Source organism: Phocoena sinus, chromosome 6 (assembly GCF_008692025.1).
Source record: "Phocoena sinus isolate mPhoSin1 chromosome 6, mPhoSin1.pri, whole genome shotgun sequence".
NCBI classification, from domain to species: Eukaryota; Metazoa; Chordata; class Mammalia; order Artiodactyla; family Phocoenidae; genus Phocoena; species Phocoena sinus.
In genome coordinates, this window is record NC_045768.1 from 75,484,925 (window position 1) to 75,512,471 (window position 27,547).

General features: G+C 36.9%; 2 protein-coding genes across 2 annotated transcripts in view; both read right to left on the bottom strand.

The window, feature by feature from the left end:
- The window catches only part of CAAP1 (caspase activity and apoptosis inhibitor 1), a 51,238-nt gene extending 34,420 nt beyond the window's left edge, over positions 1 to 16,818 (bottom strand). The window contains 4 exon segments of the mRNA XM_032636245.1: positions 9,855 to 9,934; positions 10,819 to 10,903; positions 11,772 to 11,972; positions 16,425 to 16,818. Of these exon segments, the coding sequence (XP_032492136.1) occupies positions 9,855 to 9,934; positions 10,819 to 10,903; positions 11,772 to 11,972; positions 16,425 to 16,739 (681 nt within the window). The 5' untranslated portion in view covers positions 16,740 to 16,818.
- A 7,864-nt stretch (positions 16,819 to 24,682) lies between these two features.
- PLAA (phospholipase A2 activating protein) overlaps positions 24,683 to 27,547 on the bottom strand; it is a 39,674-nt gene continuing 36,809 nt past the window's right edge. The window contains exon 14 of the mRNA XM_032634960.1: positions 24,683 to 27,376. Within this exon, the coding sequence (XP_032490851.1) occupies positions 26,811 to 27,376 (566 nt within the window). The 3' untranslated portion in view covers positions 24,683 to 26,810. The remainder of the gene's footprint in view (positions 27,377 to 27,547) is intronic.

Below are 27,547 nucleotides of genomic sequence, written 5' to 3' on the forward strand. Positions count from 1 at the left end.
CAATCACAGGTCAATTTGTGAAGGTATTATTCCTAATAAGCCCAGGTCTAGGGTCTACCTGAGGCCTATTTTTGTATCTACTGATAAAAATGTTTACTTAATTATGTACTGTAGATTTATGCTGCCCATTAATTCAATGCTCCGGAACACTGTAAATTTTATTCAAATGCTTTATTCCTTTGAAGCTTAATAATAGCAGTTTATGAAGGACTCTTTCATTCCCAACAAGTTTAGTTTTATTGACACTTACTGAGAATTCAGCATTTGGCTTAGTACTATTGCCCCTTTGAAAGTTACTTATACATACATAATCCAGGGAGTGCGTTGCCTGAATTGGAACAAAATCCAACTCAATACTCTAATGCCAGCTGAGCTGAACCCACAAGACAGCTATAACTCATCAAAAAGGACATGAATGCTTCTCCCTTACTAAAAACAAAACTAACGCTTTTTATTCAACTAACAAATGGCATCACAGTTCTACCACATGTCACTATAAGGGTTGTTGTCCAAATTATATGTATTACCTAAAAGCTGTAAGGCCTGTTCAGGAGTATCTTACTTTTTCAGAAAGTTAATCACCCAAAACTAGAATTTGATAATAACTAATTTAGAACGTGCCCATCCTCTGCTAAGAAGCAGTGACTAGGATCAATAGTTCCAGAACACTCCTATAGAACCTACTTTGCAGTATACCTTAGTTTGAGAATCTCGATTTTTAAATTTCTTTGCCTTCTAGAACTAGGATATTATCTCATCACTGCTTATTATCCATAGAGAAATACAACTTCATTTCCACTGACATCTCCCTCAATATCATTCACTAAAAGCATATTAATTTAAAATTCATAAAGGTATTTATTAAATCAATTCTAAAACATTGTTAAGATTTCCCTAAAGTGTTTGTATTTTTATTCTTTTTATATAAAAACTCAATCCTGATTATTTTATTGCACTATTCAAGACTTAAATTTCATTACAAACATATTCTTTAGGGTGTAATCATCTCACATTATAGGCCAAGCTAATACCTGTTCTCATTTTTAGTGTTACTTTAGCTATAATAAAGCTTCTTTTCCAAATGAAGACAGCACTCTGATTCCAGGCATATTACCTTATTTACTTAAAATTGTTGTTCTTGTTAAGCAACTTGTAATCTGTAACATGTGCAAATCTTGTCACAATATCTAAGTTTTAAAACACTGCAAAATTGTAAATGCTAAAATTTTTAGACTATCTCAGTACAATAAAAGTTGCTCATTTACTTACCTAAGGTGAAGTAAAGTGACAGACAAACCCATCCCTCACCTTTTTAAAAATGAAGGTATTTAGAAACTACGAATGTTCTATCTTCATAGTTCCTGCATCTCATTCCGATTAAAATTGTTATAAGTTAACACTCACTAATTTCAAGTTTCAAAGTAGTACACTGTCAAAAATTTCTTATAACTACTACTTTCTTTTTCCTTGGGGTTGTAAAAAAGAACTAGTGTAAAGTAAGTAAGAGTAAGCAATCAAAATTTTAAAAAGCAGTAGATAGAGATCAAGAGAGCTTGGGGGAAAAAACATGTATTTGAAAGCTGACCTTAGAAGATAAATATAACTTAAAAATATAAAGCTAACAATGTGAGGAGATCATATAAAACTGAAAATATAAATTTAGATTTTTTTCCCTTGTGCATAAACATTTGTGTGTACTTCTGTATTTTCAAACTTTTAATGGTTTACGAGAAAATTAATTTACATAGGGCATATTAAATACCATATACATACACATACGCATACATATACCTCATACTGAAAGTTGTCGCTTTACAGCTTCTTAGATAATCTAAGAAGCTATTAATGTTATGTCCTTTCCCATAAACACCACAATAAAAGCACACAGGTTGCCGTTAAAAGAAAATATCAAAATTTTCATGTGTCTTTAATACCATAGACTGCTTTATCTAGACCTATTTAAAATTCTTTTTGTTTATCAAAATTGGGATAGGGCTTCCCTGGTGGCGCAGTGGTTGAGAGTCCGCCTGCCAATGCAGGGGATACGGGTTCGTACCCCGGTCTGGGAAGATCCCACATGCCGCGGAGCGGCTGGGCCCGTGAGCCATGGCCGCTGAGCCTGCGCGTCCGGAGCCTGTTGCTCCGCAACGGGAGAGGCCACAGCAGTGAGAGGTCCGCTTAACGCAAAAAAACAAACAAAAAAATTGGGATAAAAAGGTAAAGGTGTATGTCTCAGTTGATAAGACTGACAAACTGACAGAACTGGTTCCAAGGCAAACCTCTGGCCTTTATTGTATTTTCCCTTGAATCAGAGTTTCACTTTCTAGACATTCTGTACATTAAGCATATAGGCAAATGAAGTACTATGTGACAAAGGGAAACATATATATGCCACTCAAAAAGAGAGTACCTACACTCAGCTCCAAATTTTTTTTGCCCTCTCAGGAGAGGTTGCTTGATCTGATTTTCAAGCAAGTCAGAAATCCAAACTTCGGTGTGTTATCACTTCATTTTTAAATGTTGGAACTATTTGAAAATTTTTTAAATATTTAAATTGAGCAAAACATCTCTATGGTTACAGGCAACAATCTAAAACTCTGGCTTATGTCTAGGTTTTAATCAAGTACCTTGCATAGTTTTCTATTGCCACTGTAACAAAAATCACCACAAATTTAGTGGCTTAAAACAATGTGAATTTATTATCTTACAGTTCTGGAGGTCAGAAATCCCAAATTAGTCTTACGACACTAGAATCAAGGTGTAGGTAGTGCTACATTTCTTCTGCAGAATCCATTTCCTTGTCTTTTCCAGCTTCTGAAAGATCACCTGCATTCCTTAGCTTGTGGCTCCTTTTTCCATCTTCAAAGTACATCACTCCAATCTCTGCTTCCATCATCCCATCTCTTTTAGCTGCCTTTGACCAGTTAATTACTCCCTACCACCAATGTTGCGGGCGTGTGGGGGGGGGGTTGTTCTTTGTTTTTTTGGTCTAAATGCATTTGCTAGAACCTCCAAGAAACATTGAAAATGAATGATCCTGTCTGATTCGTCATTTTAATTCACCAAGTGGGTAGTTAAGCTTGGTCAAATGGTCATTATCATATCTGAATAGTTTTCTACTATATCTTTTTTACCTACAAGCTTATATTAGAAATGACTGATGAAATATTAGAAAGGCCTTTTAGCATCTACTTAGCTGACCATGTAATTTTTCTCTTTTAATTTGATGAAATGACTTATGCTAATAGACTTTCTAATGAAGTCCTCCTGTAAATTCCTAGAGTAAATCCTACTTGGTCAGTAGCATAATTACCCACTGATACAACTGCTGGATTCGATATGCTAATGTTGTACTTAAATTTTACGATCTATATTCACAAGTGAGAAGGTCTATAATCCCCTGAACACTTTTTTGGCACTATTTATGAAATTTGGGATGTTAGCTATGCAGAGAAATCATAAAGTAAACTGAAGATCTTTTCATCTTTTCTTGGGCTTGGACTAATTTAAATAACACAGGTGTAATCTGTTTGAAAATGTAACAGATGGCATGCATTATATTGAATGTTTTGTTAGCTGTAAACACATTAAATACATTACATCATGCAAATAATATTCAGTTTGAATTCACCTGGTCTTTTCAACAGATCTCTATTCACCTTTCTAATTGTCTTCTTTGTTAATCTCTTCAGTTTTCCACTTTTGGGAGAAGTTAATTTGGTTAATTTGTATTTTGATAGAATACCATACTTTGCTCGCTTCAAGTTTGTTTATACAATGCTGCATGTGGATTCTCATTATTCTTTTAAACTCATACATGCCTATGATTCTGTCTCCTCTTTTCTCACTAATCTCAATTTTAATTGCTCTCTACCTATTTCCTTAATCAGACCGAAGAAGAGTTTATCTTATTTTCTTGTCTTTACAAAAATCAAGTTAATAAATTTAAATTATCCTTTTGTTTTCTGTTTCTTAGTTTTATGTTTACCTTTGTTGTTTCATTTTTCCAACTTTCTTTGGTTTATTTTGTTATTTTAAAAATTCCTTTAAGATGTGAACTAGTTCCTGGGCTAGTCATTAAGCTTTTCTCTCTCATATCTAAATCTTCTCTTTAAATTTCGCTTTGAAATACTAACAATCAAACAGAACACATGAATTCCAACTGGATTCTGGATCAGAATCAATCAATTAATTATTAAAATAAATAAGTAAACTATAAATTTTTTTTAGTAATTGGGGGAATTTTACATGGGCAATATATTAGATGATATTATTTGAATTACTGTTTATTTCTGAAAAGTGATGATGGCATTGTGGCTGTAAAACTCTCCTTATTTTAGGAAGTGCACACTTAACTGTTTAAGCATGAAATGTTATGACATCTGTAACTTATTTTTAATAGGTTATGAGCCGAACTGTTTCCCCACAAAGAATTCATATGTGAAACCCTCACCCCAGTGCCTAAGAATGTTGACTGTTTTTGGAGATAGGGCCTTTATAAAGCTAATTAACTTAAAATAAGGCCATTATGGTAGGTGCTAATCCATCTGACTAGTGTCCTTATAAGGGGAGATTAAGACCAACAGGGAGAGACACCAGGGGGACACACACAGAGAAAGACAACCAAGTGAAAAGGCAGCAAGAAGGGTGGCCATCTGCAAGCCAAGGAGAGAGGCCTCAGAGAAAACAACCCTGCCAGTACCCTGATCTGGACTTTCAGCCTCCAGAACTGTGAGAAAATAATTTCTGTTGTTTAAGCCAGGCAGTCTGTGGTATTCTGCTATGGCAGCTCTAGCAGCCTAATACAAATGGCTCTTGGGGAAAAATGGATAAATATAAGGAGAGAGCAAAAGCAAAAATGGCAAGATGTTAATGTTGCTGAATCTAGGTAGAGGGTATATGGATGTTCATTACATCATTCTTTCAACTTTTATATAAGTTTGAAGTTTTCCAAAATAAAATGTTTGGGGAAAAAAAATTTCACTGGAAATATATACACACACACGTACATGTAAGTTTGTATTTGTTTGTTAAAGCTGCCATAACAAAATACCAAAGGCTGGCTGGCTTAAATGACAAAATGTGGTTTCTCACAGTTCCGCAAGCTAGAAGTCAAAGATCAGATGTCTGCAGGTTTGGTTTCTTCTGAGGCTTGCAGATGGCTGCCTTCTGGGCTGTGTCCTCACATGGCTCTTCTCTGTGTGTGCCCAGCCCTGGAGTCTTTCAGTGTACTCAAATTTTCTTTTCTTATAAGGACACCATCAGATTGGATTAACTTAATCACCTCTTTTTTTAAAAAAAGATTTATTTATTATTATATTATTTAATATATATAAATATATAATAAATTTATTTTTATTATTATTTATATATTAAATATGTATTATTTATTTGTTTTGTTTATTTATTTTATTTTATTTTGGCTGCGTCAGGTCTTAGTTGCAGCACTCGGGCTCTTCATTGCAGTGCGTGGGCTTCTCTCTAGTTGTGTGCAGGTTTTCTCTTCTCTAGCTGTGGTGCACAGGCTCTAGGGCACATGGGCTCTGTAGTCTGAGGCACGCGGGCTCTAGTTGAGGCGTGCAAGCTCAGTAGTTGTGGTGCATGGGCTTAGCTGCCCCACGGCATGTTGGAATCCTAGTTCCCTGACCAGGGACTGAACCCACATCCCCTGAATTGTAGGTGGATTCTTTACCACTGAACACCAGGGAAGTCCCATTTACCTCTTTAAAAGACTTATCTCCAAATGAGATTACATTCAGAGGTGGTAGGGGTTAGGGATTTTCACATATGAATTTTGAAGGGACATAATTCAGCCCATAACCAGGTGTTTTCTCATTATCCTTGCCCTTACAGTATTAAGTCTTTAAATCAAAAATTTTAATTCTATCATTTCTTCAATACTTTTCTAGCTATTTGTTTCTCTTTCTATAATTTCTAGTATGTTCAGGATAGGTCTAAAATTGTCTTCCAGGTAGCCATGAGTTAAACATAAGGATTTATACTTTTTGTGTGTGGTTTTTATTATTCTGTATTTATTTATTCAACTTGATTTCTTAGGAAAATGATGTAGCCCCCAGTCATAGCTAACCTCTTTATCAGTTTGTCTACTAAGTTTAGGAATTCAGAATTTATTTTTAGTTCCTAAAACTACATTTGTGGGGACTTTTCTGGTGGCACAGTGGCTAAGAGTCCACCTGACAATGCAGGGGACACAGGTTCGAGCCCCGGTCCGGGAAGATCCCACATGCCGCGGAACAACTAAGCCTGCATGCCACAACTACTGAGCCTGTGCTCTAGAGCCCACTAGCCACAACTACTGAGCCCACGTGACACAACTAATGAGCCTGTGCTCTAGAGCCCAAGCCACAACTACTGAGCCCACGTGCCACAACTAATGAAGCCCGCACACCTGGAGCCCATGCTCTGCAACAAGAGAAGCCACCAGCCCCCACTCGCTGCAACTAGAGAGAGCCTGTGTGCAGCAACAAAGACCCAACGCAGCCAAAGATAAAAAGATAAATAAATAAATTTATTTTAAAAAAAAACTACACTTGTGCTCTAATTGTACTTCTTTGAGAGTTTTCATTATTTTGTTAAAGTTTTCTTTCCTATAGTCTATTAATTCTGTGTTCCACAGAAGCTACCTATTCAACTTATTCAGCTTCATTTTCCTCTCTCAAATTACTGAATTCCTTTCATTGGTCTCTGCCTACTCGTAACTGTTCCCTCAGCATCTGGACAGCTCAGACTACTGTTATTTATTAGAGAGTAAAAAAAACAGCAGGTAATAAAAAACATGGAAATTTTCAGCACCAAGGACCAAACATGTTAACTAACTTAGCCCTCTGTTGAAGCACTGGAACGAGGTTTTTATAAGTCTGTCCACCAGGTTCAGTTCTCTTCTAGAGATTAACAGGACTGAATTGTCCCTTTAAGCACAAAGCACATAGCAAATGTCAGGAACATGCACTAAAGCCAGCATCTTCTCACATTAACTCCCTGTCCCACCTTCATTGTTTCACACTGCAGTATATCTCCCCATTCATAACTAAGATTATTAATAATAAAATAGTAAACAATAACAAGTCACATTAGCTCATTTAAGCCCAATAATCCTATTGAAGCAAGGATTACCTACATTTTACAAATGTATAAAGTGATTTTAGGGAAGGTTAAGTGTCTTAAAGCCAGGTCCATTAACATGAATGCTTATATAATCTCTTCAGAACTAACATTCCTCCTACTTCCACGTTCATTTGTGTGACCTCAGGCACACAAATATTTCTGGGCCTTATCTTTCCATCTGTAAAATGATGATGCTAATACCACCTACCTCACAAGGTTGTTGTACAAACCCAATGAGTGAATGAAGGCATATAAAGTGATTAGAACAGTGTCTGGCATACAACACTTACTGGCTCAGTAAGTGTTAGCTTTATATTATTATTTATCTGGCATCTTTAGCTTATTTGGCATCTTCTAGCTTAGTAGTATTATTTATTTGGCATCTTGTAGCTTTTTTTTTAAAGCCTATATTCTCAAATAACTCAAAAGAATCCCAATGATCTGGCACTTATCAGATCCACAAGTGGCTATATGACAGTTTTGGATAATATTTGTGATTGCTTAACCTGCTCATTGCAGCATTTAAAAGCTAACATGATCTGTCTTACAGTAACACTGTAAAAGTGGGTTCTTTGCAATAGTCACTTTGAATCTAATCACCATTTTTTCATTAGAAAAGTTCAGAAGTCAAATACTGTATTTTGTTGTAATTTTTTTTTAAGGGAATTAAGTTTCTAATCTGATTGGCTATCCATCAAATGGCTTCTAACAGTAGAAAAGGTAGCATTAATGTTCAAGTGTGAACAATAATGGACTTAAACTTGACACCTCAAAAACTGGGAAAAATAAGCAGAGGCAAACAAAGAGGCAAAACATTTGCCTTAAATAAAGGCAAACAAATGTAATCAAGCAGAAGTTGATGCTCTGTAAGAAACATCAAGAAGCAAGACGGTTAATTTAGATAATTTAAGAAACTAAGGACTTCCCTGGTGACGCAGTGGTTAAGAATCTGCCTGCCAATGCAGGGGACATGGGTTTGATCCCTGATCCAGGAAGATCCCACATGCTGCAGAGCAATTAAGCCCGTCATGCGCCACAACTACTGAGCCTGCGCTCTAGAGCCCGCGAGCCACAACTACTGAGCCCATGTGCCACATCTACTGAAGCCCGTGCGCCTAGAGCCCCTGCTCTACAACAACAGAAGCCACTGCAAAGAGAAGCCCACACACCGCAACAAAGAGTAGCCCCTGCTCACTGCATCTAGAGAAAGCTTGTGCACAGCAACAAAGACCCAACGCAGCCAAAAATAAATGAATAAATAAATAAATAAAAATTAAAAAAAGAAACTAAAAAGTACTAAAAAGTGACAAGCCTTGTAAATGGTTAAACTATCTGAACTAGATTAGCATACTACATAGACAATTTAAAGCTAAGTATTTTGGGGCTTCCCTGGTGGCGCTCGTGGTTGAGAACCTGCCTGCCAATGCAGGGAACACGGGTTCGAGCCCTGGTCTGGGAAGATCCCACATGCCGCGGAGCAACTGGGCCCGTGAGCCACAACTACTGAGCCTGCACGTCTGGAGCCTGTGCTCCGCAACAAGAGAGGCCGAGACAGTGAAAGGCCCATGCACCGCGCACCGCGATAAAGAGTGGACCCCGCTCGCCGCAACTAGAGAAAGCCCTCGCACAGAAACGACGACCCAACACTGCCAAAAATAATAAATAAATTTATAAAAAAAAAAAAAAAAAACCTAAGTATTTTGACGGAAAATCAATAGCAAGACTTTTTAGAAATGTGTACATTTTCTACTCTGTGGGTAAGTATAAATCATCCTGTGACACTCCTAGGCAAGACGTATGTGATGACCAAAAATCTACTGATTATGAGGTAACCAAGATACAACGATTTCTTCAATGCTTCAGTATAAGTAGATTATTTGATGCCCTCTACAGTTATAACATGAAATTAAATTATCTTTTTTCAGTGATACTTACCCAATAGCATTGTATTAGAAATGAAAATATACTCAAGGTTTCAGGTTAAATCTGTGCTACTTATTTATGCTACTGCCTCTGGTTATCTGTTTTTATTTGTGCTCCTGCCTATAGCCAAAGTCTGCAAACAGAGATACAAGTCAGTCTTTGGCAACTACCAAAAAAAAAAATTGTTTTAGTCAAAAATCATCAATAGATGATAAAATCAGTGGGTGAAAGTTTGATGAGCCCATGGCAGAGCAGAATAATCTAGAAAAAGAAATTAGCATGTTGCTTCTTGATTAGTCAGCATCCCAAAACATCAGGTATTTTTCATCATCACAGTAATCAAATTATATGTACCTGTATAAAGTGAACCACCTTACTATCTCAGCTATGAAAAGCAGCTATTATCACCAAACATTAATAGGTATGTAGAAGATATTCAGCGAGATAAAGTCTTCTAAAATACTAACATAATGTTTGGTAGAGTAAGTATAATACTTAATAAATAGTGGGATCACTAGTGATACATATATTCAAATTCCAAATGAGAAATGTGATTCTGCTTGAGGTTGGCATTGTTGCAGTTCTATATCTGAGCAGTAGTTTAAGAAAATCATCTTAATCCTGAAAGCAATTAACTTCATTCTCATATATACCAAAAGGACTAATCATTACAAGTAAAAAGATCAATCCAACATTGTTGAATCACTTTATATAAACATAACACAGAAAAACAATCACATTCTTGAGGTAAGAAATCACCAAAGGGATAACAAAGAAATTCTGAAATAAAAATGAAAGTTTTTAACTTACTGACTAACTAAATCAGATCCCATCTTAGAGCCATCATCTGCCTCTTCTTCCACATCAGAGTCCATACCAGTGTCACCTTATGAATGACATAAAAAAAATTGAAGCATGCTCATAAAATGTCAGTGATTTAATCATGATACAGAAAGTGTCATGTATAAAGTGACGATTAAATAACTTGAGAGCTGCTGAAAGATGACATTTTTAATTGCTTATATTTAAAATGCCTTATTAGGTATTTGTCATTGCCTTCCCTTGATCTATTTTATAAATGTACAAAATATATATAAGCAAGAAGGTGTGTACATATAATACTTACAAACTATACACACATGTATACATCTATCACCATTTTAAATTTAAAAAAGATGTTATCTCTGGAAATTGAAATTCTCCATTTTTTTGTTCCTTCTCTTGTAATGCTAATGCTAATATCCTTGTAGAGTCCAAAAAGAAAAGTTTTAAAATCCAAAATTCTACAGGTAATATGTACAAAGAAGAGTCTTAGTTCAGACAGACAGATAAATGTTAGCAATTCTTCTAACTCTGCATTTGGGTCTTATCAGAGCAGAAATGGTATTCAACAGATAATTAAAAGCAGTAAGAATATAAAGCAGAAAATTTTTAAATATTTTAAGAGAAGGCTTTGCCTTCTCAATAAGTAACTTTTTATAGTATTTTGGATAAACATTTTTTATTTCATTTTTTTATTGTGCACAAACTTAATGCTCTTACCTACACAACTGATTTGGAGAAACCATACATATATCAAAAAGTCCATTCCTGAGATGCTATTCTGATATGTAAACTATATTTCTGTACAAACAGAAGTAAAAATACTCAGTGATTACCCAATAATAAAATTAAAGTAACAGTTAAAAAAAAAAAAAGAATGCCTCAGGATTTATGCTAAGTATAGTATTAACCACTAAGTTACCAGAAGGTAGAAATACACATCCTTACCCTCAAGAATCTTCAAGATTTTTTTTTCAGACAGGAGCTCTAACTGTTCCTGGCACAGTTTTTTAATTTCTTCTATTGAACAGTTCTAAAGAAAATGACATTTTAAAAAATGCCTTTATATAACAAAGCACCAATATAAACTAGAAAACAGCAACTATTTAAAAAAAAAAAAGTCTGCTAAGCAAAATCCTACAGTAAAACAAATTAAAAGCCACATAAATTTTTTTCTGGGATGAAATGTGAAGACCTGCCAGTTAACACGTAAATATTATAATTTATAGAGTTTTGATTTGGATATAAAAAGTCATGTTTATTATGAAAGAACAAACTGAAGAATAAGTAGGTGCCCAGATATTCTTAATAGCAGCCTACTTATGTTAGGTAATACCTCTAAAGGCTTAAATATTCAAGTCCTAGCTCCATACATCTTAAATATATATGATGTTGGGCTTAACTTGTCCATGGCTTTTTTTCCACATCTGTAAAATTAGAATACCATGTATTTCCCTGAATAATTTTCAGAGATAAATATATGAAAACATTTATGAATTTAATGAAATATAGGCTATTACCAACTATCATTGCATACTGTTACACAACAGTACACTACTTCTTTTTTTTTTTTTTTTACACTACTTCTTAAAGCACCAGAAAGAATCAGTATACCTCTAACTTAGTTACTTAAACTGCCTGTATTTAATAGAATAATTTCCAGAAGGTCAAAAAATTCCTTACCTAAATATAGTAAAGTACCCTATTTCTTCCTGGCAAATTTTTAAATATATAAAGCCATTTACAGTTCTACAAAATCCCTTCTTTATATCTTTTTGAAGTAGCTCATATTAGTTGAAAACATCCGATTATAATTTCCATTAAGTAAAATGACTGCTATAAAAAAAGTGTTTGTACATTCTGTATATGTGGATAGCCTGATAATGTATGTAATGAAGTACCTTTAACACATCAGGAAGCATCTTCTGTAACTTCGTCTCTCCTATGATACAGAAACACTGCTGAAGCATTTCTTTTTTGTCTGATATATAGAAACTAACTGGTTTTAATGCCACAGTCAGGTCTAATCCACCTTCTTCAAGGTCACTGTGCTCTGCCAAGAATAACTCTTTTTCCAGAGTTGGCAAAAGATATTTGGCTTCCTAAAATTAAAAGAGATAAAGAACCATTAAACAACAGAAATATGTCTATAATGTTATACATTTTCATTTAATAAAATCTTCGTTAAACATTTCCAAATTCTTTTTTTGCACAAATTATTTATTTAAAACCATAGGAAAGATTATTTAATTGCTCAGTATTCTTTGAAGTTACTCTCCACTCTGTAATTATCAATAAATTGAGAAAAAGTGAAGAGATAATATCCTAGGACACATAAATGAAAATATACTCAATACTGAATGATTTCCTACAATTTTATACTTGTGGAATACGATATTCCTCCAGTAGACAATTCACCCAAGAATTTTATGTATGCATTGTCATTCTTCTTAATTCATAAAAAGAAATGGGATAGCAGCAAAAAGTTATAAACCACAAGTATTATATAATAAAGTATCATTGCTTACCAAAAGCTATTGTCATTTTTTAAAATAAAGATTTCTTTTTAAAAAATATTTATTTATTTATTTTTGGTGGCATTGGGTCTTAGTTGCAGCACACAGGCTCAGGCTCTCTAGTTGAGGCGCATGGGCTCAGTAGTTGCAGCGTGCAGGCTTAGTTGCCCCGTGGCGTGTGGGATCTTGGTTCCCTAACCAGGGATTGAACCCGCGTCCCCTGCATTGGAAAATGGATTCTCAGCCACTGGGCCACCAGGGAAGTCTCTATCATTTTAAAAACTGTTATATATCTAATGATATTCAAAGCAGGCAAGTAATTTAAGACATTTCAATCAATTTTACCTCCTATCTCCCAAATCTATCCAGTCTCTCCAAATCTACTGCCATAATCCTGATCCAAGGTACCATCCTCTTTTTGCCTAGATTACCTCAGTAGCACTTAACTGGACTCCCTACATCTAATCTGAGGTCTTGCCAATCTGTTTTGTATACTGACACCAAAATGGATTTTATAAAATGCTCATATACTCATCCTCCCTATTTCCTGATATAAGCTGTCAATGACTTCCCACTGTTCTTAGGGTAATATAGCCTATTAGGTCCTTCTGCTCATTGTGTTCCAAACACAACGACCTTGTCTGAACTACTCAAACATAAGGTGTTCTCCCTTCATTTCATACAGGCAGGGCTTTTGTACACACTGTTCTTCTGTCTAGGAGAGTCTTTCTTCCCCACTTCCCCATCTCTCTATACTCCCAAGATCAACAAACTCAGGTATCAATTTAAAAGTCATTTCCTCAGGAAAATTCCTAACTATATTATTCAAGTAGGTTTCCTTTTTATACTTTCTAACGCAATTGTTTAAAATGCAGTTTAAAAACAGGCTAATTTTAAAGAACACTATGATAATTACACTAAAAAAAGCAAAGGTTAGCTCTTGTTCTAATGGCTCACAAAGCAATTCAGGTGTTAGCAAGGATGTAAAGGAACTGAACTCCCATACAGTGCTAGTAGGAATATAAAATAGTGCAGCTGGTTTGGAAAATGGTTTGTAGTTCCTTATAAAGTTGCCATATGATGCAGAAATTTCATTCCTGGATATATATCCAAAAGAAATGTAACCATAATGTCCGCACAGAAACTTGTACACAAATGCTCATAGCAGCATTATGCATAATAGCCAAAAGTTGGAAACAATCCAAATGTCTATATCAATTGACAAATTAAAAACTTAAATGTGGTATTAGCCACACAATGAAATATTATTCAGCTACAAAAAGAAATGAAGTACTGATATGTGTTAAAACATGGGCAGACTCTGAAAAACAAATATGCTAGGTGAGAGAAGCCAGACACAAAAGATCACATATGATTCTATTCACATAAAATGCCCAGAACAGGGAAATTTATAAGTCTATAGAGGGGACTTCCCTAGTGGCTCAGTGGTTAAGAACCCACCTGCCAATGCAGGGGACACGGGTTCGAGCCCTGGTCTGGGAAGATGCCGCAGAGCAACTAAGCCCGTGTGCCACAACTACTGATCCTGCGCTCTAGAACCGCGTGCCACAACTACTGAAGCCGGCACGCCATAGAGCCCGTGCTCCGCAACAAGAGAAGCCACCACAATGAGACGCCCACACATCGCAACAAAGAATAGCCCCGCTTGCCACAACTGGAGAAAGTCCGCGCACAGCAACGAAGACCCAACGCAGCCAAAAGAAAAAAATCTATAGAGATAGAAAGTAGATTAGTGATTGCCTAGGGATAGAATGGGTGTATGGGTGTAGGGCTAGCAGGGATGACAGCTAAAAATTGCATATAGGGTTTCTTCTGGGGATGATGAAAATATTTTAAAATTAACTACAGTGATGGTTGCACCACTCTGTGAATATACTCAAAAACCAGTGAACTGTATACTTGAAATTAGTGAATTGTACGGTATGTGAATTATATCTCTATAAAGCTGTTAACAACAATAGGGAATGCAATACACAACAAATATTATGGCACTGTTGGAATTTTGCGATGTTCTCTACATGCCTAATATATAATGACTTCTTTTTTTTTTTTACAACTACAGTTACTTCTCATGAGAAGTACAGTTTAGTTCTGTATGTAAATGCTTATAGAATCCTTATTATTGGTCTCCCCATAATAATAAAGAGTACAAAAGACATGGAAACTATTTAAGATAAGAATGGTGATATCCAAAACTGAATCTAAAAGGGGTGGAAAAATGCATAGATCTATAACTATTGAAGAATTTGGGGAAAAATAGATGGCAGTTAAGAGAAAAAAAAACACCCCTAGAAAAATCCACCAGACCCTGACAGCTGTATGGTTCAACAGTCAAGTTCCGACATATCTTTGAGAAAAAGATATAAACTACTCTGGAACACACCAAAAAAAATGCAAAGCTTTCCCAACTCAATCCATAAGGCTACCATAACCCTGATACCAAAACAAGACAGGTTAACTACAAAAATAAAAACAATAAGCTGATTTAACTTAAGAACATAGGCACAAAAGTAAAAATACTGAATTTCTGCCGAGTACAACAACCAAATCAACAAATCTAATAGTATTTATCCCAAGAATGCTGAGGACAATTCAATATAAGTTAACTTATCAATAAAATTACATAATCAGGTTAAGAATGAAAACTACTGATCACCTCAACAGAATGCCCTAAAGACATCTGATAGAACTCTACAACCCTCAGAAAACCACGAATTAAAGAAAATGTCCTTAACTTGATCAAAGGTATCTTTCAGAACCTATGGCAAATACACTTACTGGTGTAAAATTAGAAATGTTTCCACTACAAAAAAAAATGGGAAAAGAATGCCTACTATGAACGCTTGCGTTCAACACTATACTAAAAGCCTTAGATTAAAAAGAAAGAAAAGGACTTCCTTGGTGGCGCAGTGGTTAAGAATCCGCCTGCCAATGCAGGGGACATGGGTTCAAGCCCTGGTCCGGGAAGATTCCACATCCCACATGCCGCAGAGCAACTTAGCCCGTGCGCCACAACTACTGAGCCTGCGCTCTAGAGCCCGTGAGCCACAACTACTGAAGCCCGTGCACCTAGAGCCCGTGCTCCACAAGAGAAGCCACTGCAAAAAGAGGCCCGCGCACCGCAATGAAGAGCAGCCCCCACTCACTGCAACTAGAGAAAGCCTGTGCGCAGCAACAAAGACCCAACGCAGCCAAAAATAAGTAAATAAAATTTTGAAAAGAACAAAAAATAAGAAATATCAGGGCTGAAAAAGAATAGATATATGTACATGTATAACTGAAGCACTTTGCTGTACACCTGAAACTAACACAACACTGTAAATCAACTATACTCCAATAAAAAATAAAAATTAAAAAAAAATTAAAAAAAATTATCAGGGCTGACAAGAGTTAATAAAGAGGCTGCATATCAAACTATTAATGGGGAAGCACAGAGGCTTCCATGATTTTCCTTTCATTTCTGTGTTGTATACATTTAAAGCATGTATTCATGCATTTGTTTTATAATGTAAGCAAACTTTTTAAAAAAAAAACGTTAATATCTTGCTAGGTCGATGGAGCATAAAGAACATGGCTTTTATAATCAGATATTGCATTCGAATGTAGGCGTTATTAACAAACTGTGACTGTGGGTAGACTTCCTTAACCTCTTTGAGCCTCAATTTTCTCATCTTGTAACGTGGAGGAAGAGAGAAATAAAGCGCGGCTCGCAAGGGCACTGAAGGGTAGTTCCTGACCCATACTTTTCAAGGAGACTGAGGAGACCACAGGAGTGGAAGAAGCCAAAATCAGTATGAGTCAGACGATCGGTAAATCGGAAACTTTAAGTTCGAGACGTGCGAGTGTGGGGTTCAAGGGAACTTAGGAACGTGAACTTCAAACACGGGACCCCTTAGGATCGCAGCGCTAACATAAGATACCTCCGGCTCCGCATCCCGCTGCCACATTCCGCTCCTAGCCCACCTTCTTCCGGAAACGCAGCCGCTTCGAGAAGAGGCGAGAAGAGCACGCACGCACCTGCTGCAAGGAGCCGGAGACGCTGGCAGATGAGTCAGTGCTCCTCCGCTTACGGCGCTCATTGCGCTCCACGCTGCCCCCACCCCAGCAGCTGCCGCAGCTCCCACCGCCAGTGACACTTCCACTCAAGCTGGTGTTCCCGCAGCAGGTGACGCTCCCGCAGCCGCTGGCGCTCCCGCAACCGCTGGTGCTTCCACTGCCGCCGCTGGCGACGGCGGGAACCGGGTCCGGCGCCGCGAGCGCCGCCGCCGCCGCCGCCGCCTCTTGACCGCTTCGTTTGCGCCGCTTCTCCCGGGAAGACTTCTTCCCCGTCATGATCCCTCTGCTGCAACCATCCGGCGAAAGCCCGCCGCTTCTGGATCGACCGAAACCCTGCCGCAGCAGCTAGCAGCGCGCACGGGGCGTCGCAGCTTTGGCGTCACTTCCGGCCGCATCGCTTACGTCAGGAGGCGTTTCTGGAGCCGGGGCCGGGGCCAATAGCGCTGCCTCCGCCAGCCGAGGAGGTAGGCTTGAGTTTGCGGCAGGTGAGCAACGTGGGTGGTTTTTTGTTGTTTGTTTTCATACCCCTACAAAGGGCCGAAGGCGGAGCATTACAACAACTCTTTGCCTTATTGATACTGTTTTTCAATCTTTGTCTATATACAATACACAGTAAGGTAAAGGTATATTGTTTGATTCTCCAGTGTCATTTGTCTTTCAGTTTTTGGTTGACAATGACAACAATAAAGCAAATTTAAGAAATCTCATTATCATCATCACGTGGATAGATTTTTTTTTTAATGTATTATAGGGAGTTGTACAAGAGTAGGTTCTTCTGCTTCTTTGTTTTTCCCCATTAACACTGCTCTCTGGGTATGATGCCTTTTCACTCTAAAGGCCCTTGACGCTTGTATTTATTCTTTCTCAATTTATTTAATATTCAAATACTGGCGCTTAGGTTGTTGACAGCTTGGCACATTGTCAGAAAAATGCTGCTATATATAACTTAAGAAAAAAATTACATTATTTTGTACTCAAAAAAAAGAAATTGACCAAAGGATATAAGCATCTTATTTTTCTTCTATTTAATCGAGTTCTTTTGAAAAAGAAGGGCTGAACCAACTTAGAATGTCATGCATACACTGAAATCTTTGTAAGAATTTGTTCTAACACATGATAATAGTAGTTTTAACTTGGATTCTTGACTTACAGTGTTGAATACTTTTCCACTGATTGGAACACTGTTTCCTCATCATCAAGTAGTCCGGTATTGTTTAACCATTTATCTACCAGAATAAGTATAGCGAACTGCTAAATGTAAATTAATTCTTTATGTTGGGGAAAGGGGAGCAGGAAAAAAATACTCTTGGCATATTAGTGTTGCTACCTTTTCTCTCTTCCTTCTTTCCTCATAAACTGCCGTTTCACACTAGTTCATGGTTTTTTGAAGGAGAGGAAAACAAGAAGAGTTTAGGAGTGGAGGTGACCAATAAGGAGATCCCAGACCATTTTTAAAAGGGATTTGAGGCAAGAAATGCAAAAGAAAAGGAGCAGTGTGTGAAGGCAGCAATGGAAAAGAAGAGAATTTAGGGAGTACTTCCGGAGATTATGTATTTCCTGCATAGAGTGCATGAGGGACAAGAAAAAGACGAGTGAGTTTTTGAAAATAGATTATGGGTCATAGTTTTATGAATGTTAGCTTTTGTGGGCTGCTGTGTGGGATTTTTGGATCTAAACACAAACCAGGTTTTAAAATCAGAGATCAAGAACACATAAAAAAATGTGTCACCTTTTGGCTTCGGTGGTCTCAGCTGAGGCCTTTAGCCACAGAAGGAAAAAGGTAAGGATAGGGCAACACTAGTTGGGTGGTAGTAATTTTCTAACTTTCATTGAGGTGACAGAAAGCAGTTGAAAAAAGAAACCTCCCTTTGACCACATTCCCTACCTGTCTCAGTCACTCAGCAACTATTTAGTAAGTGCCTAAAACAAACCGGGTTGCAGGGGCAATCCCAGGTCTGGGAAAATAGCTGTCTCCACTCCCCATTCCACCCTTATATTTGCCTTCTAAAGTCAATGCTGAGGCCAAGCCCACTGTGCCCTCAGGAGTTCCATATTGGCCTCATTGAGTCTCATGCCTGAAAGGAATGGGACTATTACAGTATATTCACAGACAGAATAAATACATAAAATCAATAACATGTAATTGTTGTGACCTTGTTATGAACTGAATTATGTTCCTCCAAAATTTATATGTAGAAACCCTAACTAACCCAATATAACTATATTGGGGTAGGGAGTTTAAGGAGGTAATTAAGCTTAAATGAGGTCATGAGGACAGGGAAAAGGCTCTGACTCATGGTGTGAATATGACATCCAGGTTGTCATAGAGTCAGTGAGATGCCATTGTCTATTTAGGTTGAACCATACGAAATTGCCTTTTTTCTAAGTCAAAACTGGTTGAATGGTGACAGTTTCATATGGTTCAACCCAATATTATAGAGCTTAAGAGGCCCAGCACTAAATATTGTTATGAACTTAAAAGCTCTGCAAGCAGATGCAGGACTGCTTTTCTGCCCTGGAACAGATATACGGGAGGATGGACAGAGATTGGGATTTATATGCCATTTTCATAACTACTCTTCAGTGAGTTAACCCAGTGAGCATTAATCACAGTGATTGGCTAGGGACAGGATGTATTAATGCTTGGGTCAATCAGTACTTCTCTGGAATTTTATAAAGAGACATTAGATGAGAATTTTGCTCTTTCATCTTAAATGATGAACTATAAGGAAGTTACCTCATAGCTGCTAGTTGTCGTGTTCCCTGTCCTGGGAAGGATGCTAAGAGAATGAGACCAAAAAGAGACACTTGCTGAAACAAGACACAGAAAGTCCTAATGGTGTCATTTTTCATCAGTGAGCCAATAATTCTTTTTTTTTTTAAGCTGATTTGTTACTTTCTGTCACTTGCAGCCTAGAGTCCTAATTAATACAACTTACGACATGTAAGATGTTCCAGGAACAGCATTTTTTTCTGCTGCCCCATAGCTTTCCTAGAAATATACCCTCCGAGACTATTCAAAAACCCCACCTCCATTCACCTTAACTACATCTAAGATTTCACTTCAAGTATCACTTATTGAAAACCCTTCCAAATCACTTGCATTCTGAACCCTGCTAAGATTAGCCGCTTTTTCCTTTGTAACCTACTGTTCTCCCTACAGAGCAACCAAAACTCTCTACTGCAGGCACTTGCTAATATCTTCTTCAAAATACTGTTAGTTCTCATGAACAGAGGCCGTGTATTACATATCTTTGTAGTCTCAACATATAATACAGTATCTGGCACATGCTAGAAACTCAATGCTTGTTAAACTCTGTACTGAGAAGTTGCAGATCCACACAGAGCTTCTTTCGATGTTGTCACTGTGGTAAATGGCATTAATGGCTCCAGGTCTTCACCTCTCTGTATTCGTGCCCTTTGCCATGTAATTTGATAATGTCCTTCTTCCACTGACTAGAGACATAATTCCTGCAAAGTGGAGTCAACCATATGACTTAATGAAGCCAAGGGGATATTAGCAGATGTGCAGCAAGCAGTCTCAATAAAAGCTTGTGCAGTTAAGATGGTCCACTCTTGTGCTTCCACCATCACCATAAAAATTATATACTCAGACTAGCCCATTGGTCCCAGGAGAAAGAGGAGACAGATAGGGCTCAGCTGCCCCAGCTAAGCTATCCAGTCAAGTCCAGAGTAGAGCAGAGTCACAAATGAGCCTAGCCAGGATCAGCCAAACCCCAAACGTGTTAACTCCTGAGCTAAATAAATGCTATCGTTTTTGTTATTGTTTTCTGTGCAGTATTACTGTGGCTATAGTTAACTTATATGCATACTTTCTAGACTCCCCCTGCCCCCTCTTTCCTTGTATTTCTCTGCTAGTTATGAGAAGGACCTTCAATGCTGTTTGATATCAAATGAGTCACTGTTCAATGCTACAGCTGTAGGATGGGTAGATGTGATTCTTATATTCTAACAGAAATGCCTTTATATTTCATGGTGAGGTTCTGTGGCATTATAAAGAAGTGTAAGGATATTTGTGTTTAGAGTTCCAACCAACTGCTTTTATTAAAAAAGCATCAGAACACCACCACCCCCTACCACCTACATGGGCACTTTTTCCCCCTGTAGCAATAAAATCTAGTATTTTTCTTTTCCTTTTAAATATTCTTTGTACACAGCAGTCACTTTCATCGTTAAAGAAGATGTTAGACTTGGTTATCTTTGAAAGTAATGCTTGGTAAACACATATGTGGCAGATATTTTGCTAGCCTTTTTTTTTTTTGGCTGCGTTGGGTCTTCATTGCTATGCGCGGGCTTTCTCTAGATGCGGCGAGCGGGGGCTGCTCTTCCTTGTGGTGCGCGGGCTTCTCATTGTTGTGGCTTCTCTTGTTGCAGAGCACCGGCTCTAGGCGCACAGGCTTCAGTAGTTGGGCTCAAAGGCTCTAGAGCGCAGGCTCAGTAGTTGTGACGCACGGGCTTAGTTGCTCCGCGGCATGTGGGATCTTCGCGGACCAGGGCTCGAACCTGTGTCCCCTGCATTGGCAGGTGGATTCTTAACCACTGCACCACCAGGGAAGCCCGTATTTTGCTAGGCTTTTACACAAATATCTTATTCTTCTATTTAATGAAATCTCAATGTAGAGATATGTAAACTGGGACTGAGGTTAAGCAACTTGCCTTAACTCATTAGTAAGTGGTGGAAATATCACTGAACTATATATGGCTTTTTAACTCCAAAGCCAGTACTCTTTTGCTATATTACACTGCATCTCTGGTTGCTCTTACTATTGAACTTTTAAATGATGTAGACGTAAGCAAACATTTCTTGAATTTATTAGTTCCTTTGAGGACACAAGAATGAAAGAAATGTGGTTTGAGGACTTGTTTCAGGCCACTTTTTTCTGCTCTATGTATCAACCTTACATGCCACTACCAACCATCATAGTTGCTATTATGATAAAGTGAAGTGGCTACTATAAATCAAGATTTTTCTCCATATGGATGTCCAGTTTTGCCAACATAATTTTTTAAATATAATTTTGTTTTGTTACTACTGACTTGTCAAAAAAATTTACTTGACCTCTTTCAGTTTCTTCACCTGTAAAAGTAAGATTACTAGCAGTACTTGCCCCATGGAAATAATGGTAAACATAGGAAATAGCATAATGTACTTACTTAATGCATGCTATTTAGTTTACTTAAATTCATCTGTTCTTTGCAATGCTGCTCAACTGGTTGGTTTTAAATACAGTTGCAAACCATTGAGTAAACATTGCTATATCATATGCCTTAAATGTAGAGTGATGGTATCTCTATCACATCATATCTAATGAAAATATCATTGCCACTTGGACATTATACTTTTGTGATTTATTATAAAGTGTCCAGGAAACCCAGGGTCAAGTTTTAAGTCCCAGGAATTCATCTTAGGCCTAGCATCAATATCAGCTTACCTACTTTACAGAAGTATGTTGGTCAACTTTCTCCTCTAAAACTTCCATTACCCACCTTATTCTGAAGGCTGTTTTCCTCCATGACAGGCACGAGTGGTTTACTTTTGCCCTCAAAGTCAAGATCCTGCCTTTCTTAGTATCCCTGGAAAACAAGCATCCTAATTTCAAATATTAAACAAATAAAACCTGATAACCACTTTAGGAAGCAGACAGGTGGAAAAATATTTAAGAACAAGAAAACTTCAAAAACATGTTCCCCCCCTCAAAAAAATGTTCCTCCATCTTTGTTGAGATGGTAACTAGAATGCCAATGATACCATTTTTATTCTCCTAACCTCCTTTAGTTAAGGGAAGGAAAACATCATTAATGAAGCTCAGATATGATGCAATCAAGTAAAAAAAAAAAAATCAAACAAAAAACAAGTACTAATCACCTGTGAATATTCTGGCCACAACAGCCTCTCAATCTAATCAAGCCTTTGGATTTAGCTTTCTGTTTATAGGAAATAGGTGTGGCAGGCAAATTCTAAGCAGGCCACCAAAGATCCCTCTCCCTGGTATTCATAACCTTGTGTAATCCACTTTTCTTGAGTAATTTACTTCCAAGCAATAGAGTATCTTGATGTTGATGGGATGTCATGTTTGTGATTAAATTATAAAGATTCTTGTTGGTCCTGCTAGCAGACTCTCTCTTCCTGGCTTTGATGAAGCAACTGGCCATGTCAGGGAGGCCCACCAGGCAAAACTGATGGCAGCCTCGGCCAACAGCCAGCTAGGAACTGAGGTCCTTAACTCAGCAATCAAAAAGAACTGAACACTAACTACGTAAGTGAGCTTAAAAAAAATGCATCCTTCCCCAGTCCAGCCTTCAGATGAGACCCCAGCCTTGGTGGGCACCCTGATTGCAGCCTCATGTGAAACAAAGAAGCAGAGGAACCAGCTAAGTTGTGGCAGGATTCCTCACTCACAGAAAATTTGAGATAATAAATGTGTGTTATTTTAAGTCCCTAAGTATTGAGGTAATTTATTAAGCAACAGTAGATAATACAGTAGGGTTATAAGAATGTTTTTTACAAATACAAAACGGGAGTAGTTAACATTCTGGTTTGGCCAACACACTTCAAAGTCAATGATAAAAAAAAAAAAGAGATGGAGGAACTGTTGTAGATTAAGAGACCAAACAGCCATATAACCAAATAACTAAATTCAATACATAGACCTTGATTTTTTAGATTAGATCCTTTAGAACAAAAGTTATAAAAAACATTCTTAGGACAATGAGGAAATTTGAATATACACTGGATATTAGATGTTATGAAATTACTAATTCTTTTAGTATGTGGTTATTAATAAGAATATTCTTTAAAATGTTTTTTTCTTAAAAGATGCATAATGAATTATTTAGTTGATAAGTGTGTTATTTGTAACTTATTTTAAAATAATTTCAAATGGAAGTATTAACAAGAGATAAAGCAAATATGGCAAAATGTTAACAACTGCAGAACCTAGTTGGCACGTCCATGGGTGTTCATTGTATGTATGAACATTTTCATTAAAAAATTGAAACACATGGAAAAATGTTAAATGAGCCTTCAAAATTGTATTTATAATGACAACTACACTGTGCTACAGACTGAATGTGCCTCCTCAAAATATGTTGAAACCTAATCTCCTACATAATGGTATTTGGAGGTGGAGCCTTTGGGAGGTGATTAGATCATGAGAGTGGAGCCCTCAGGATTGAGGGGTCCCCAGAGAGCTCCCCCTCCCTTCTGCCATGCTAGGACACAGGAAGACAGCATCTAAGAGCCAGAAAGTGGGCCCTTACCAAACACCAAATATGCCAGCACCTTTATCTTGGACGTTCCAGTCTCTGGAACTGTGAGAAGTAAATGTTTGTTGTTTAAGCCACCAAATCTATGGTATTTTTGTTGTAGCAGCCAAAACAGACTGAGATACTGTGTATAATTTTCTACAGAAAAATGCACTAGAATTTAGAGTAATTATAAATTTTTTTTTTAATGATTGAATAACATTCCCTATTCTCAGGTGGGTAATTTATATCTCAAGACCTCTAGGAAGGATGATACAATCACTAATGATCCTCTATACATTTTATTATTTTTTCACAAAATAACCATAATATACAGTGATAACTGCTAAGGAAGCCATAACCCAGTCTTATCCCCAGGATTATCTTTGTGAAAGTTTTTAGCTATGCTTCTTCCATTATTTTAAGAAGATTATGAGGTAGATAAAAAAAATTTGTCACATTGTTATTTAGTTGTAAATTCAGCTAGTCATGAAAAAAAATCATAACATGCTCATTTTATTTATTTACTGGCCACACCGTGTGGCATGGGGGATCTTAGTTCTCCAACCAGGGATCGAACCCTGCCCCCCTGCAGTGGAAGCGTGGAATGCTAACCACTGGACAGCCAGGGAATTCCCTAAAATGCTCATTTTTAAAAATGTAATGCCAGAGGGGGACTACAATAGTTAATGAATGAGAGACAATGATAACTTAGCTCTTTTGCAGGCAACTGTTTCTAATGCAATATGAAGGACATTAACTCCAAGACTTTTACCACTGGAGGTGATTTGGCAACATTTATCAAAGTTTAAAAATGTGCATTAACTTGACCCACCAATTCCAAGTATAAAATGTATCCGAAGGAATTAGTAAGAAACTTGTGAGATTTGCCATAGCATTGCTTGATAGCTGAAATAGGAAACAATGTCAGATAATAGGAAATGGGCACATCAATGTAACATATTTATTAAGGTGGAAATATGTGTACTATATGTCAAGTTTAAAAATCAGGTTATTGAACAATGTGTATCATACAATCCTTTTTTTAAAAAATAAAACATGTCTACATACCAATTGATATGGCACAAGATGTCAAGAATGATTCTCTCTGGGTAGTGGAATTATAGGCAATTTTAATTTAATGTGTGTGTGTTTTATTCAATGAATGTGCATTTTTCTATTCAGAAAAAAATAATAAGGGAATCATGGAAAAAAGTAACTTAAAAAAATCTTTAAAACAATTAGATCACCACTTATCACTTATCTTTCAAGTGGGATTTTTTTTCCTTTTTGCTAAACTGTATTTTGTAATTCTTCTTTAATAAACATAACAGTATAATAAAAGTGGTTATAAAAACACTTGCACACTAATGGGAAGCAAACAGTGTTTACCATTTGCCACCCCTTACGTTTTGAAGAGTAAACTCCTATTCTTAACGAAGACTTTACATCCTACCATTATTCAAAGGTACCTAGTATTTCAAAATATTGCAGATAAATTGTACTTACAATTGCATGCTAAACATGACATGTTAGAAAGAAAGCACTGTATTGTAAGCACTGAACCAGGCTGACCCAGTTACACTCTTAATGCAGTCATTTAACTTTGACTTAACCCCCTAAATCCCAATTCAACAAAAAGCAAAGCACGGGTAACTAATGGAACCAGCAAACAATATTTAACGTCTGGGTACACACCAGAAAATTGCAATTTAATACTTAGCAAAATACATATCCCCTCAATTTACATTTTACCCATTCTCTTTTGATATTCCGAGAGTTTTTCCTTGGACTAATCTAGACAATCAAACCATTCCTCTCTTATTGGGGAGGGACTGTTCTTCTTAGACTGCAATTTGGCATTAAGCCAGGAAATTCATGGTTCTAAATATCATAAATGTTGGGAATGATGCTCACTATTTTAGATTAAGAATAGTTACACTTCTCTTAAGAAATTAAGGTTCTCTTAGACACAACAAATTATATAATTAATGGGTTGGTTCCTTCTTGGTGTTAGTTGCTAGGATGTTCATAGACAAATTTGTGATCCCTCCCTCTCTAGGAAGTATGGCATGGTTTGTACTTTTCCTTTTTTCCATCATGATTCATCCCACTATCTTTACTTCTGAAAATAGAGATAATATAACATCACCCTACATTTAACAGGATTTGGTAATTAAATATCCAAGTGTTTAGCACTATACCGGGACCATGTTAGAGGCTCAAAAACACTAATTTCCCATGACAGTCTCTGGACTTGCAAATAACAGTTTGATGTATTCTTGCTTGCTCAATTGCCTGATAATATTCAACACATTCCAAATTCCCTTTGATATAATGGAAATGACCAAAAATAGACAATCAGATATCGAAATTGGAATGAATAATGAAGTTACGTCAAATAGTGAAGGGGAAAAGAAACTGGACCATAAGCCTGTAGTCAATTTGGGGCTTCATCTGTCTGAACTGATACACGTAACACAGCTTAGTAATTTGCTTTTACTCCAACTAAAAATAAGCCATCAAACAAACTTTCTATATACAAAGGACTTAAATGAAGAAATTATTTTATATCTTTTCAATATATGGAATAATTTATAACAAACTTAATTTTAAAAATTCTAAAGTAGCTGTCCTAAAACAAAACCTTGAAATCAATCAGTGCTGTTGAAAGAATCCAGCAATGAAAATGAGTAGAGCAGAAATTAAATAAAAGACAACCACCAACAAGTAACAGTCTGGGGTATATAAGTAGTAAAGCAGATTACATAAATAAAAGCCCTTGTCTTCTCCTAGTTGGCTAAGGTAAGGGAACTACACCACTGTAGTGTTGCTGTTAGTCATAGCTCATTCTTAATTTATATCTGAACTATTAAAAAACCTATCCCCATTACCCAGGAAAATTTCACAGTTCACCAGTGCAAAAATTTTATTTCTCCTTTGTTTCCCCTCCCCCGTCCCCACTTTACAAGATTTTACTTAATCCACAGCATTCTTTTCATCATCTGTAATCAGACGTGTGAAATGTGAGAAAAAAAAAAAAAACTTATCAATTTAAAATCTCAGTCCCCAAGCCCACTGTTACAGTAAATTTAGGATAAGTCTACAGCATTCACTTACTTTAGCTGGTTCTGATACCGAGGCATACTTTTTTATTTGAGAATCAACGCCTAAAGATTTGGCTAATTGTACAGCGTTTGAATCATCACTGATAAGTGTCCCAAGAGCCACAAGAAGTCTAAAAGTGGCTTCCAGGTCTTGTACAACTTCCAAGACTGTGCTAATTACTGACAAGCACTGAGCTTTCCCTTCAATGTTATGGTCTTTATGAAAACAAACAGAATAGTTCAGGGTTAATGTAGCCAGAGCAATGTGAATGTTCTTATTGCTCCCTGATTTCAGTTCTATTGCATGGGACAGTAGTGATTCCCTCTGGGACATCATGAGCTTTTGTCCTGCCTGGCCAACAAAACAATTGCAAAAAGTCCTGAGAGCAAGCAGCTGGTTTGCTGGCTTTCCTTTAGGGTTCAGAAGACTGATGAGATGGCTGCTGAACCGAGCTCCTTCTTTTTCATTGCAGAAGTTCTCATTCACACTGGGATGTTTAATTGATAACCGAAGAATATCAAGTGCAGGAAAGACAATATCTATTGAAAAGAAAAATTCATTAATGTTAAAAAAACATTTTAAACATTAAAAATCATACGCCTGCTTTACAAAATGTGTGTACTTCTGAAACTTGTGTTAACTGATTTTTCATATTTATAGAAACTGTATTTACTGCTACAAGATCACATTACTTTAAAAATACGGTAACT